The 11,911-nt window shown below is 41.5% G+C and overlaps 2 protein-coding genes across 3 annotated transcripts; one reads left to right on the top strand and one right to left on the bottom strand.

Moving 5' to 3' along the window:
- The first annotated feature begins 110 nt into the window (after positions 1-110).
- LOC142388366 (arsenite methyltransferase) lies at positions 111-3,086 on the top strand. The gene is made up of 10 exons (XM_075473528.1): positions 111-267; positions 722-855; positions 1,004-1,154; positions 1,232-1,368; positions 1,456-1,525; positions 1,615-1,696; positions 1,790-1,921; positions 1,998-2,140; positions 2,308-2,427; positions 2,534-3,086. Exons 1-10 carry the CDS (start codon positions 160-162, stop codon positions 2,609-2,611), a joined length of 1,155 nt encoding a protein of 384 aa, XP_075329643.1. The 5' UTR covers positions 111-159; the 3' UTR covers positions 2,612-3,086.
- aifm4 (apoptosis inducing factor mitochondria associated 4) lies at positions 2,884-11,363 on the bottom strand. Of its 2 annotated transcripts, none has more exons than XM_075473527.1 (19): positions 11,142-11,363; positions 9,385-9,466; positions 9,136-9,245; positions 8,947-9,056; positions 8,821-8,865; positions 8,651-8,732; positions 7,760-7,872; positions 7,580-7,666; positions 7,379-7,470; positions 7,086-7,216; positions 6,816-6,931; positions 6,659-6,730; positions 6,321-6,384; positions 5,693-5,769; positions 5,363-5,480; positions 5,134-5,232; positions 4,966-5,041; positions 4,777-4,881; positions 2,884-4,612 (listed from the first exon to the last, which is right to left on the bottom strand). In XM_075473527.1, the coding sequence occupies exons 2-19, from the start codon at positions 9,462-9,464 to the stop codon at positions 4,582-4,584; spliced, it is 1,608 nt and encodes a 535-aa protein (XP_075329642.1). In that variant the 5' UTR covers positions 9,465-9,466; positions 11,142-11,363; the 3' UTR covers positions 2,884-4,581. The 2 variants fall into 2 exon arrangements, with proteins under 2 accessions (XP_075329642.1, XP_075329641.1); XM_075473526.1 differs by lacking the exon at positions 11,142-11,363 and adding an exon at positions 10,178-10,304.
- Between the last annotated feature and the right edge of the window lie 548 nt (positions 11,364-11,911).

Genomic DNA, 11,911 nt, shown 5'->3' with positions numbered 1-11,911 from the left:
CTTTGTCATGTCAAAAAAAATGCAATCTAAACATAGGATATACAACACTGTTGTTGGTGGATAGAATAGCAGATGACGCCTTTATTCTGAAAAAGCGAAGCGGAAAAGGCTGCTCTCGGGCACATACACCAGCTGTGGTGTATATATATATATATATATATGTGTGTATGTTGTGGTCACACATCTGCCTTTCTACTAGTTTGTGACTGCATCTCACGGTTTCACAGCGGAATGGCGACAAGCGACGACGTGCGCGACAACGTGAAGGTACTTCAGAGCCGAGTGTAGATCAGAAACACCAGCTTTGCGTTCATTTCGAAGTTTATGGGGAAGTTTCCCCAATGCAACGCGGATATTATGTAACACTTGTTTGTTCCGTTAATTGTCATCACAGATTTTCTTACTGCTGTCTTTGGAGGTCTTGAAGTATCTTAGTTTTTCATTCAAACGGCTGTGTTGAATACATATTTGAAAACTGTTAAATCTGTGCCAGTTTTGAACTTCACCAAATGTTTTCTTCCCAATTCATACTTGAACTAATCTGATGCCCATATGTATGAATACATCACAGGAAAATGAACGCTTCGAGAGTAAATTAAAGAAATCAAATAGCAATAGAATCAGACCTACAACAGTCTGTAAGGCAGCTAAGTGTTAAAGAAGCGTCTGTAAAGGTACTTTCATCATATTAAATTTGTAAACTTATATGTCACACACTCAGAAATACTATGGCAGTCGACTGGAGTCATCTTGTGACTTACAAACAAGTGCTACCTCCTGCAGTTTGCCCTGCCGTCCGCCGCCCAGAAGTGTCACAGAAGCTCTGAGTCTGGTTCACCCCGAAGTCACCAAGAGGTACTGCTGGCCAACTGACTTTGAACTGACTTTCTAAAATCTAAATCTTGAAAATGACTGCAGGCTGTGTTAGTAGGGGTTTGTCTCTCTTTAAAAAGGCATTGTTATCTTGCAAATTTAACCCTCCCCAACTATAAATCTATTCCAGGTTCTTTGGATGTGGTCTTCCGTTTCCAGCGAAGCTCGATGGTTGCAGAGTCCTGGACCTCGGCAGTGGTTCTGGACGGGACTGTTATGCCTTCAGTAAACTTGTTGGGCCGAGTGGACATGTGACTGGGATCGATATGACGGAGGAGCTGGTAATGACACACAGCTGGGCGCATCACACTAGATCCCTGTCCTGTTTTTACTACTGATTTCACCTCAATTTCTTTAGATCACAGCGTCCCGTCAGTATGTTGAGTACCATCAGTGCAAGTTTGGCTATGAGGAGCCCAACATCACTTTTGTCAAGGGGTACATGGAGAAACTCATTGAGGCAGGCATACCGAGGGACTCAATAGATGTTGTGATGTAGGTTAAAATTATAGCTGTTATTCTTCTGTTACCTGGAAAAGACTTGACAAGATATTAAACCAGGGTTTTTCTCTCTAATCGCAGATCCAACTGTGTAATCTGTCTGTGCCCCGATAAAAGAAACGTGCTACAACAAGCGTACGACGTCTTAAAGGTAAGTCCGAAGAGTAGCCACACCTTACTGCAAAGAAGTGTACAAACTTCAGACTGCAGCGTGTTTAATTTCTCCCTGGTTTTACACAGGTAGGAGGCGAACTTTACTTCAGCGACATGTATGCCAGCTGCGTCATTCCCGATCACATGAAGCAGGATCCAGTCCTGTGGGGTAAAATGGCTCCTCCTTAGTGAACTAAAAGGGAGGCATCAGTGTCACACGGTATTTTTTTCTCTACAAACTCGCCTCTTTTTTTGGGCTTAGGAGAGGGGATGAGTGGCTCTCTGTTTTGGAAAGATCTCATCTCCCTGGCTCACGACGTTGGTTTCAGCTCTCCGCATCTCGTTTCAGCGAGTCACATCGAGGTCCACAGCAGTGAGCTCAAGGCAAAAGCAGGTAACAAAAGAATAACTTTAGACAGCACGGGACAAAAAAACGATTCTTCAACTGAGCTGAGCTCTTTGCTTTCCAGGTGACATCAGGTATGCTTCGGGCACTTACAGGCTCTTTAAGCTGCCCAAACGTCCAGTGATGTCAGGTGCGACTGTGACGTACAAAGGCACTGTGGCAGAGTTCCCTGATCAGCTGGACTTTCATTCCTCCAACTGTTTTAAGGTGTGATGGCCAAGGCTAATACTGAAGTGTTGCCTTATCAGTATTTACACAGAGACGTTTACTGACCTGGGGCAGTAAACTGTCCGTCCAATAAATGTCAAAATAATCTTAATTTAAGATATAATGCATGTATATCCAAGGTCAGGGTTTGTTGTTCTCCCTTGCAGAAAGACGTAGCAGTGGAGGTAAATGGAGAGATGGCAGCGATCCTCCAGAATTCCCGGTTCTCCTCGGATTTCAAAGTCCAGATGTTCGATAAACACAGTTCCAGCTCCGAGTCGACACAGGTGGCTGATATTCCAGATATACTGTGAATATAAGGCTATAAAGTTTTTTTTTTTTTTTTTTGGTTGCAGATTGTTTGAGTGACGATTGTGTTGTTTATTTTCTCAGTGCTGCCACCTCAACCCGTTTCTGCTGGCTGACAAACGGGGGTCCTCTGTGAAACAATGCTCCAAAACAGGCAAATAAGAGGCTGCTGCATCCAGTGTGTGAACAGTGTAATACAAGATTTTATAGCACTGATTACCTGCCATTGGTTGTTAATTACGTGTGGATTCTAGTCACTGATTGAAGAAGATCACAGCCACAAGTGAATCAGATATACTGAGGAAAACCAAGGGCTAAATGATCAAGAGTCTTTATTGTCATTTTACAAGATAACGAAATTTTCTTACGACTCACGGCTTAAAAGCACACATTAGAGTAAAAAAACTGTACACAATAAAATAGAATAAAGTCAGATATAATGAAATGAGAATGTAATAAATAGAATATATACCTGTAAATATTGTCTGAGGATGAAAATAAAGTGCACTTAGTGCGAGTCCTATGTCCCTATGTGCAATGTCAAAACAAAAAGTCGTCATAAGACATATTTGTGAGTGCCGACAGAATTTTGAATAACAAAACTGTATCATGTGTGCTCACTGCCAACAGAGTGAACCCATAAGAGAGTGAAATGTCAGATTTGTTGGCAACTAAACACTAAAACAGAAATACAAATTTTAGACAGGATGATAACGTATGATGTGTTTGAAATTTGATTAGAAATCGTATTTATAGTATTGCTCTCTGTGCCCATCCAGCTAAGTTATTAATAGATAAGAAATAATGCGAGGGGACACAGAAACCCCGACAGACCAATAATAAATATATCACAATACACAATCAGGGGGTTGAAACTCCTGACAGATAAGTGAAATGAAATTAGGTAAATGAGATGTTTAAAGAATGCTACAAACTGCTTTCTTTACTGCTTTGCCTTCATTTTTTATTCATATTTTAAACACTGACAAAAGGTTAACAATGAGAGACATGTAAACAGTTCAATGACGACAAATGAAGGCATTACAGTACACATGAAACAGAGGAGTCCCTGACTTTCTGCATGTTTTTCACTATTTGCTGCATGCAGGATTCCATAGTTGAGCAAACCATGTGGCTTGATGTGTAAACGTTTTACCGGATATGATAATACCAGATGTCTTTTGAGTTTCAGATGAATGTAAAATAACCGGTACCGATGATTAACATCATATTCTTCCACCCAAATTTTGTTTGCCTGCAAGAAAACAAAACGACAATAATACCAAAAGTGGACTTTCTAAAAACTGCGAGTTTCATTCACTATACTTTATATTTACCTCTTCATCTTTAAAGGCTACAGAGTTGGAAATATGTCCAAGTCCATAACAGTAAAACAAAGTAAAAATCTTGGAAAGCAAGTAAAGATTTCATTTTCTAAGGGAAAACCAGAACAATTCAAAGAAAAAGAAAAGAATGTATATAAATACCACCCCCTACCCCATAGAGACACTGTACTGGTTTTATTTCTGTAGATGTTTATTAGGAATGTTCTGTTCTGTTTTCTTCGATAATTTTATGTCTGTTTTTAATCAAACAAATATTTATCTGGTTTAAGTGGTTTCTAAATACATTCTATCCAGGCTCAAAGAGCAATTGAACTCTTTAATCTTTATGGTTCATTTGTGCCTTGATTTACATCTTTTCAAAAATCCGTCGGGTAGAATGTGTTACTGGGCAGAGCTGAACCCCAGCATGATGACCTGTTATTTCACCTGAAAAAACTATACCACTAAATATAGTCAAACAAAATCTTTCTGGACGTTTGTGTTGGCGCGCTGTATTTGACGGCAACCACTTTAAACTAGAAGTAAACACTAACTATAAAGGCCACTACACTCCTTACAAAGAAACCTGATTATGTGGAGTGCCCAAAGGGCAAATTCAATAGAGCTTTATGTGCTGCTATGGTAACAGCACTGTTGAGTGAGAGCAGAAATAAAGTCTGATTGGTTCTTCAGAGGCAGTAAATGGAGCAATCCAATTTGGTACTATGAAAGAAGGAGGTAGAGAAAAACAATAGAGAAAGGCGACATACGCCATCGCTGAGAGGTTCTGCTTCTGGAAACATCTGGTTACATCTGCAGCCAGCTCAGATCGTCGGCTCTGCACAGATCAGGACGTGAGGAATAAACGGTTAGATTCTTGATCATATTGTCAGTTCTACCATTCAAAATCACAACTCAGAATTCCGCCACAATCTCATGTATCAAACGGATTGAAATGGTAGATCAGACTGCAGTCCAGTCAGTGTTAAAGATGCCACTCACTGAGCCAGGGCCTTTGTTAAGGCGTTGCCCTTTGCCATCAGCTCTGCGACCTGAGCCACAGCGGGATCAAACATCAAGCTGGCCGCAGCTACTACCACCTCATCCCTGTCAGCAACAAAAAGACAAAGTTAACATCGATAGCAAGAATTAGTCTTTGGCTGAATGAAGAATTACTGCCCAGCTGCTCACTTGATGTAGAACGCCAGAAATTTCCTCTCTTCCACTTTGCCTTTGAATATGATGTCTGTGTATCCCTCCCCATAGCCTGAAAAGAGGAGGTAAGAGTGGGACGTGAGATTCGGTACGAGCAGAAACATCTTTAATATTCTAACATTAGAGTCGCATTGAAAACTCGACCTGTGTATCTGATACTCTTTCCAAGCAGAGCAGTCCAGAAGAAAGGAACAGACTCAATTGTGGCCGGTTTCTTCAGCATGTTCAGAGCTGCTACTCTTCCTGGTACAGAAAAAAAACAAAACGGCGATGACGTTAAAGCCGGGTGTCGCAGCAGTTCCACCCATAACATGTTCGTGAAGAAATATCTGCGCAGAATGAAAGAAATCAAGAGACCGGAGGTATTTCTTACCGTGAGCTTGTGACATTTGCCAGTGGCCGATGCTGATCTGCTGCCCACCACGAATGGTCAGAGGGAAGGAGGTAACATCTCCTGCACCGAAAATGTCCGGTACATTGGTCTTCATGAACTGTTAGAATAGTTGAGGGAACACGCAGCACAAAGCACTCAAACACCTTAGCTGTGAAGTTTATATAATATGCAATACTTCTATCTGGTTTAAAAAAAATTCAACAAAAAGGCTGGATGCCTCAATCTAAGCTGTGAAGTCGTGTTGGTGCTTGAGTATCAAAAATGTGAGTTTGGATTTAGGCCTCACGCTTGTTCGAGTGCGTTAGTTACCTTGTCAACAATCACGGCTTTCTTTGAATCCACTGCGACCTCACTGCCTGCTAAAAAGTCGGAATTGGGAATTACGCCTGCAAAAAAAAAGAAAAAAAAAACATATTGGAAGCGTTTGATTTTTGCATCACACCTCGAGGAAGCTCCAAGTTACTTTGTTTGTTGAATAGTTACCGTCTTTCGCGATAAAAATGTGTATTTTAACGAGATCTTCAATACGTTGTGTTATTGTCACACATTTGCTCATCTTCGGGAATAGAAACGATACCTGTCATATATCAAACAATCCTCCTAAATTTAGAGGTCTACGTTATTTCACTGAAATCTTTGTAGGATTTGAGGAGAGAAAGATTTTTTTATTCATCCTTTTTTTCTGTTGGCAGAGCATTACAGGCTTCTTCATCTGTTTATGTAGGAATTACATGTCCTGAATGACTGCTCATTGTTGTGTTTAACTGGGTAAGTGTCAGAAATGAAAGTGTCTGAATGAGCCTTGCAGGCCTTCCTCTCCAAAGAGGTCATAACTATCTTGGTTTATAATACTGGCATTTTAGCACAATAGAGTTCATCATTATTGTGCAAATAAATTAATTAAACATCCCAACACTTTGGAGGAGAACACCATTACCAACTCCGGCAATCACCACATCAGCTTCCAGGATTGTGCCACTCTTCAGGACCAACTCCTTCACCTGGAAAAAAAAGGAGAGAGTTTAGTCATTTATAACATGATGTACCTTAGAATAATAGCAGTACTGAGCTAACGTTTTTGATGGATATTCTGACACATTACAGATATCACAGAATAAAATTTAGAAGCTTCTGTTTCAGGGAGCTGCTCTTGTCCATACTGTCTCACGGAGAGACTCGCATTTATCGTTATTGTTACGAGTGACACCTTTTTCCACTTTTATGATGACGAGCCAAAATATCCAGCCGTCACGAGCAGAATAAAGGCTGAGTTACCTTGCCGTTCTCTCCTCTGATCTCGGTCACTTGGTCGTTCATGTGGAACTTCACATTTTTTTCTTCCAACATCTTAAGAGAAGAAGCAGTGTTTCAGTCATTGAAATTATTGAAGAGAGGATGATTGGAAAAAAATAACTGTCTCACTGTTCCATACTTGCATGCTCATCTTGCCAATCTCCGGTCCCAGAGACTTCTCATATGGGTATCGAGTATTGCCAACCAAAGCAACGCTGGCAGCTTTGTCTGACAGGTATGACGCCACCTCCATACCTAATTTGTAAATCAAAAAAACCTGAGTGATCTGCAGTGTTAACATACTTTTACTAAGTAAAACATCTTGTTGAGCAGCGAGAGTTTGCCATGACTGAGGAAAATTGCGTCAGCTTAAATATCAAACGTCTCGATAAAGAAGAACAGCGAAGACCTATGAAGGACGCTCCGATGACGACGGCTTTCTGTCCGAGGGACGAGGTGTGAATCTCTTGAGCATCTTCATAGCTCTGCAGCAACTGCACTCCCTTCAAGTCGGAACCAGGACAGCTGAGTGGCCGCGCTCTGTGAAAGAAAGAAAAAAAAAGGACTCCTTTAAACGGCTGCACTTCATGGAACCATCGCAACAAAACATTCACACATTTATTCAATCAGTTCAAAACCTGCTGCGGGTTTGCTTTCGTTTCTAAATGTCTTGAAGGAAAAGAACAGGGTGGCGGGTCTCACCTGCAGCCTGTTGAGATGAGGAGCTGGTCATAACGCTGCGAAGCTCCATTGCTCATCTTCACCACCTTGTCAGCTGGGTTCACGGACACCACCTGCACCCCAACACACACACACTGAGCACTCGCAGCAAAATGTACTATCCCCGAGAGGGTGAGAGCACATCCCGAACACCTCGCACAGCTTCCCGGTGTTGCTTCCCACCTCCTTCCGGGTCCACACTTCTATCCCATATTGTTGATAGAAGTCACTCGTCCGGAGGAGAATACTGCTGCTGTCCACATGCATAACCTGAAAGGGGAAATACCACTTAATAAACTGAAAATAAACTACCAAAGCTACTACTTTAAAGGGCAAGACATAAATACTAGCCGTATTACTTACCTTACTCAGTTTTGTCTTGTCAAACGGAGGCAGGCTGTCTTTGGTTATGATGATGATGCGTCCCTGGTAGCAGTTTTGTCGAAGCGTCTCAGCACAAACCAGCGAGGCGGGGCCTGAACAGAAATCCCATAATTGATGTTCACGGTGTGAAACTGTCTGAATTTAATCTTCATCTCGGTCACAAGCTTGCTGATGTACATCTTTAATGACGTGCAAGCCGTGTATTTGAAGGAGACACATTTTTGTGCTTGAGAAAAAAGGATTGGGGTGTCTGAAATGACGCAGCTCAAGCCTGTCACTTTGTTTGGCACCGCCTCGGTCTGAAAATGAAACATGTTCAGATTCGCAGGGTAAACTTTCATCACGGTACCAGATGAGAGTAGAAAAATCCAGCCTCCCCATCCTACCCACATTCAACTTCAACTTGTTGTTGGCGTTTTCTGTGATTCAAAAGCAGTGACAAAGAAAGTATAAAACACTGCAGAGAAAAGAAATCCTTCTTAACCCAAACCCACAGAAGAAAGCACAATGAAGCCCTGTGTTTATGGAGTCAGAATGTGACTTACCACGTGATTTGAACTCATCTAATATTCTCAGACTAACTGTTACATTATCAGTATCATTAGTGCAGTATCACTACCCGCGGTGCCTTGTTTTCCCAACCTGGGGCACTTTAACGCATGAATCAGAAGAGGCCACAACCCTGAGACCGGCAGCTACGCACAGAGCTATAAAGATAAGGTTAAAAAGGGAGCGATCATGCTATGCAACTCTTTTTTTTTTTTTTTTTTTTTTTTTTAAATAGAAGAACAGCACAGATGTTTCCTCCAAACTGACAGATAAAATGGCTCTGGAGAGGGAACCGTTCTTCTCTCTATGTCTTGATCTCACCTCCTCCTACAAGCAGAATAGTATGTTTGATGTCTGGCTGAATCGTGCACATCTCTTTCACTCGCCTCGTCAGCTCCAGAGACTGAGGAGAAAAATGGTTTTTAGTTTTTTAAAGAATAGATTAAAGAAAACATTGATCATTTTTAGTGCCTGTGACTTTTGTCGCTTACCTTCTTGTTGATGGAAACATAAACTTTGCCATCTTCAACCTTTACCTGATAAATAAATAATCAGCTTAACTTTTGTATCGGGAGGATAGATTTGATGTGACATGTTGTTTTTAAATTGTGCTTTACCTTATAACTGGGCAGAGAGTCCAGACCCGGATACTCCTCAATATCTCCAGTTCTCACATTGAAGCAGGCACCATGAAAGGGACATCTCACCCTCTCACCCACCAGTGCTCCTGGAAAGTCATTATTTCAGATCTGGCCTTGTTGTGCACATGCAAAGAGAAACTGTCTGAAAGAAAACCAGGGCTTTACCTTTAACCAGAGGAGCGTTGTAATGAGAGCACTTGCTTCCAACAGCGCTGTACTGACCCCGGGTACGGACCAACAACACCTTCTGATCCCCCACGGTGACTTCTCTCATTCTTTGCGAACAAAAACAAAAGTGCAAAAAGGGAGAGAGGTGGTGAAGCTTTGTGTGACCGATTGGCAGTACCTTGATCATTTTTTTTTTTTTTTTTTAAATGCGATGCTTTCCAAGTGAGAAGGCAAACTGCTACTCACTGTCCATCTTGGAGATCAGCCTCCTGACAAACCAGTTCCGTCACCTCCTCCAGCTGTTCACTTTGACCTGGTTTATTCATTCCTGAAAAAATTAAGCAAACAGGCGGATTATCAGACCGATAAAGGCCCGAATTGCAGTTAATAATGGGTGGTTCTAATATACACATACAGAGCAATAAAGAAGTACTTAGTTAAAGTTTAACAGTATTGATCGTTGCCTCTTTTATCCTTTATGTTCATTATAAAACCAGAAAAAAAACACAGATAAAGTACTGTAGGTATAAGGAAATGGATAGATGGGGTTCCCATGATGCTTTGCAGATTGTTGTGCAATAATTGCCTTTTTTTCCGTTCTCCTTTCCTGAAAGGCTATGACTTGGGGTTAGTTCAGTACAGTGATCGCAATTGTTCTGTTCATGTGCCTTTTAGTTAGATAGCTGCTCCCTTTTCGACATTGTGAGGATAGCACCACGAGCAAGAGTCATTCATTTTCATGGCTATTTTATGCCAATAAGAGAGCACTTCTCCTCAGTGAGCACTTTCCCTCATTTCTTCATTGCCAATCTCAACCTGAGCTCGCCACAGTGTCATTCAGCTACATGACACATTTATCTGCTGTTAAGTCCATTCATTCAGTTAAATCCATGTATATGTGTAGCTAGAAAAGAAGGGATTAAATAAACCAACAACACCTTCCACAGATGACAGGTCGGCAGATGTTATTTACATGAATGAACGTGCATCAGACATATAAAAACTGCACGAACACGAAGCTCCGTGATGCTGCGCTCACCTGTGCCCTCCTTCAGCTGTCAGCGGTCAGAAACGCAGCATCCGCTCCTACAAGCTGGTCCACGGTAGTGTCTTGTGTTGTCAAGCAGCGGCACTTTCAGCACAACTCCCCTTGTGACACCCGGCCCATCCCACGTGCTCCCCGCGAGCACCTCCCACTACCAACAGTAACCGAGGAGGGACAAAACAAACAAAAAAGGCTATCCGTGATCCACCTAAGCGGCAGGATGGGGTCGAAGCGATGGGAGATGACTGAACGGCAGTCAGAGAGGTCGATGGTTGCAGACACGAAAATACCGGCAGCGGATTTTCATCGGAAGGAACATTTAGCAGCGAACTGTTGGCCGCTTAACGGACATTTTTACGTGACAACCTGCCAACGGCGCCCCTCTAACTTACTGTTTTTGGGTCGTTTTCACACTTTGAGTTGCTCGCAGCCTTTTGTTCAAACATTCATATTTAAAGCACTTTGGTAAAAGTTAGCGTCTATGTGACAAAACGATTCGACTGAAAACAGAAATGGATAAAGTTCAGCTTTAAACGTCAAACGGTTTCTGACGGCTGCCAAATTACAGCCACGAGATAATGATATTTATTTTTCTTTAATGGAAAACTGTAACCCAGCTATCTAAAACTTTTTTTTTTAAAATGATCCAAAACACGGGATTATACACGCACAATAATACTTAAAGACTGTTGTTGTGAAACCGTGTAATTCCTGGTAGATTCAGCTAATTTTCCAGCTACTTGATACTCAGTTTAGAAGCATTTCACTTTTTTTATTCTCGCTTCATAAAAATACCTGACTGTTTCTTTTGAATTATTATTCGTGTTGTTGCTCCAGTGCCGAACCAACAACAGCTACAAATCTAATACATAGAAGAGAAAAAGCGCAGTGTGAACCTGTGAACTGGAGTTGAAAATTAAAACACTTAATAATATAAAAATTTCAAAACCGTACTCACTTTTTTGTTGGCCACTTTCCACAAAAGTATCTTGCTCGACAAAAAGTATCTTGCTTTCTCCAATGGGGTGGTGGGATGTGTTGTAACTATCTACATGTAACCATAATGCCTCGTGTTTTTATCCGGAGGGTGTCGCTGCGTCGCCAAAGATGCAATCAGCCATTCATGTGCACAGTTGGGCTTGAATGAAAGCAGCTCCCTCCTGGTCTCTCGCTCAATGAAAAACCGGTGAAATGTCTTCATGCTTCAGTGTTCAGTCAGAATATGAAACAGTACGAGTGCACCCATAAAATCAGACCTCTGTAATAGTTTCCACGATTTCCAGCTCCACATGAAATAAACAAATATTCCCACAAATCCGCGGGGCTCTCTGAGCCTATGAGGTGAGTTGCGTTCAAGAGCTCTGTGTAAGTTTGCACATCGTTGGAGGGAAATGTATTTTCTGGTGAATTCTGGTTCTCTTAAAAATGGCGGCATAACCCACACTGCCGGAATCCATTTGGATTTAAGGAGTCAAACAGAACAAAGCTAACAAGGACTGAAAACTAAGACTTCTGTGTTGTTTGTCCGTTGCTGTGGCCACTGATACGTTTACAAATTATGTCTCCTAATATACATGTTTTTAATGATACAACACATCAGCAGATGCAGTATCATAATATGTGGCACTTTATTGTGATTGTAAGATTGAAATAGTTTAGGGAAATTAAGCTTATGTCTGTGTCGTAGGAAAATATAATTATTTCACTGTTAACAATGTTCCTTGTATT

The sequence above is a fragment of the Odontesthes bonariensis genome, chromosome 9 (assembly GCF_027942865.1).
Source record: "Odontesthes bonariensis isolate fOdoBon6 chromosome 9, fOdoBon6.hap1, whole genome shotgun sequence".
In the NCBI taxonomy this organism is placed as follows: Eukaryota; Metazoa; Chordata; class Actinopteri; order Atheriniformes; family Atherinopsidae; genus Odontesthes; species Odontesthes bonariensis.
This window is presented reverse-complemented; position numbering and strand designations above follow the sequence as displayed.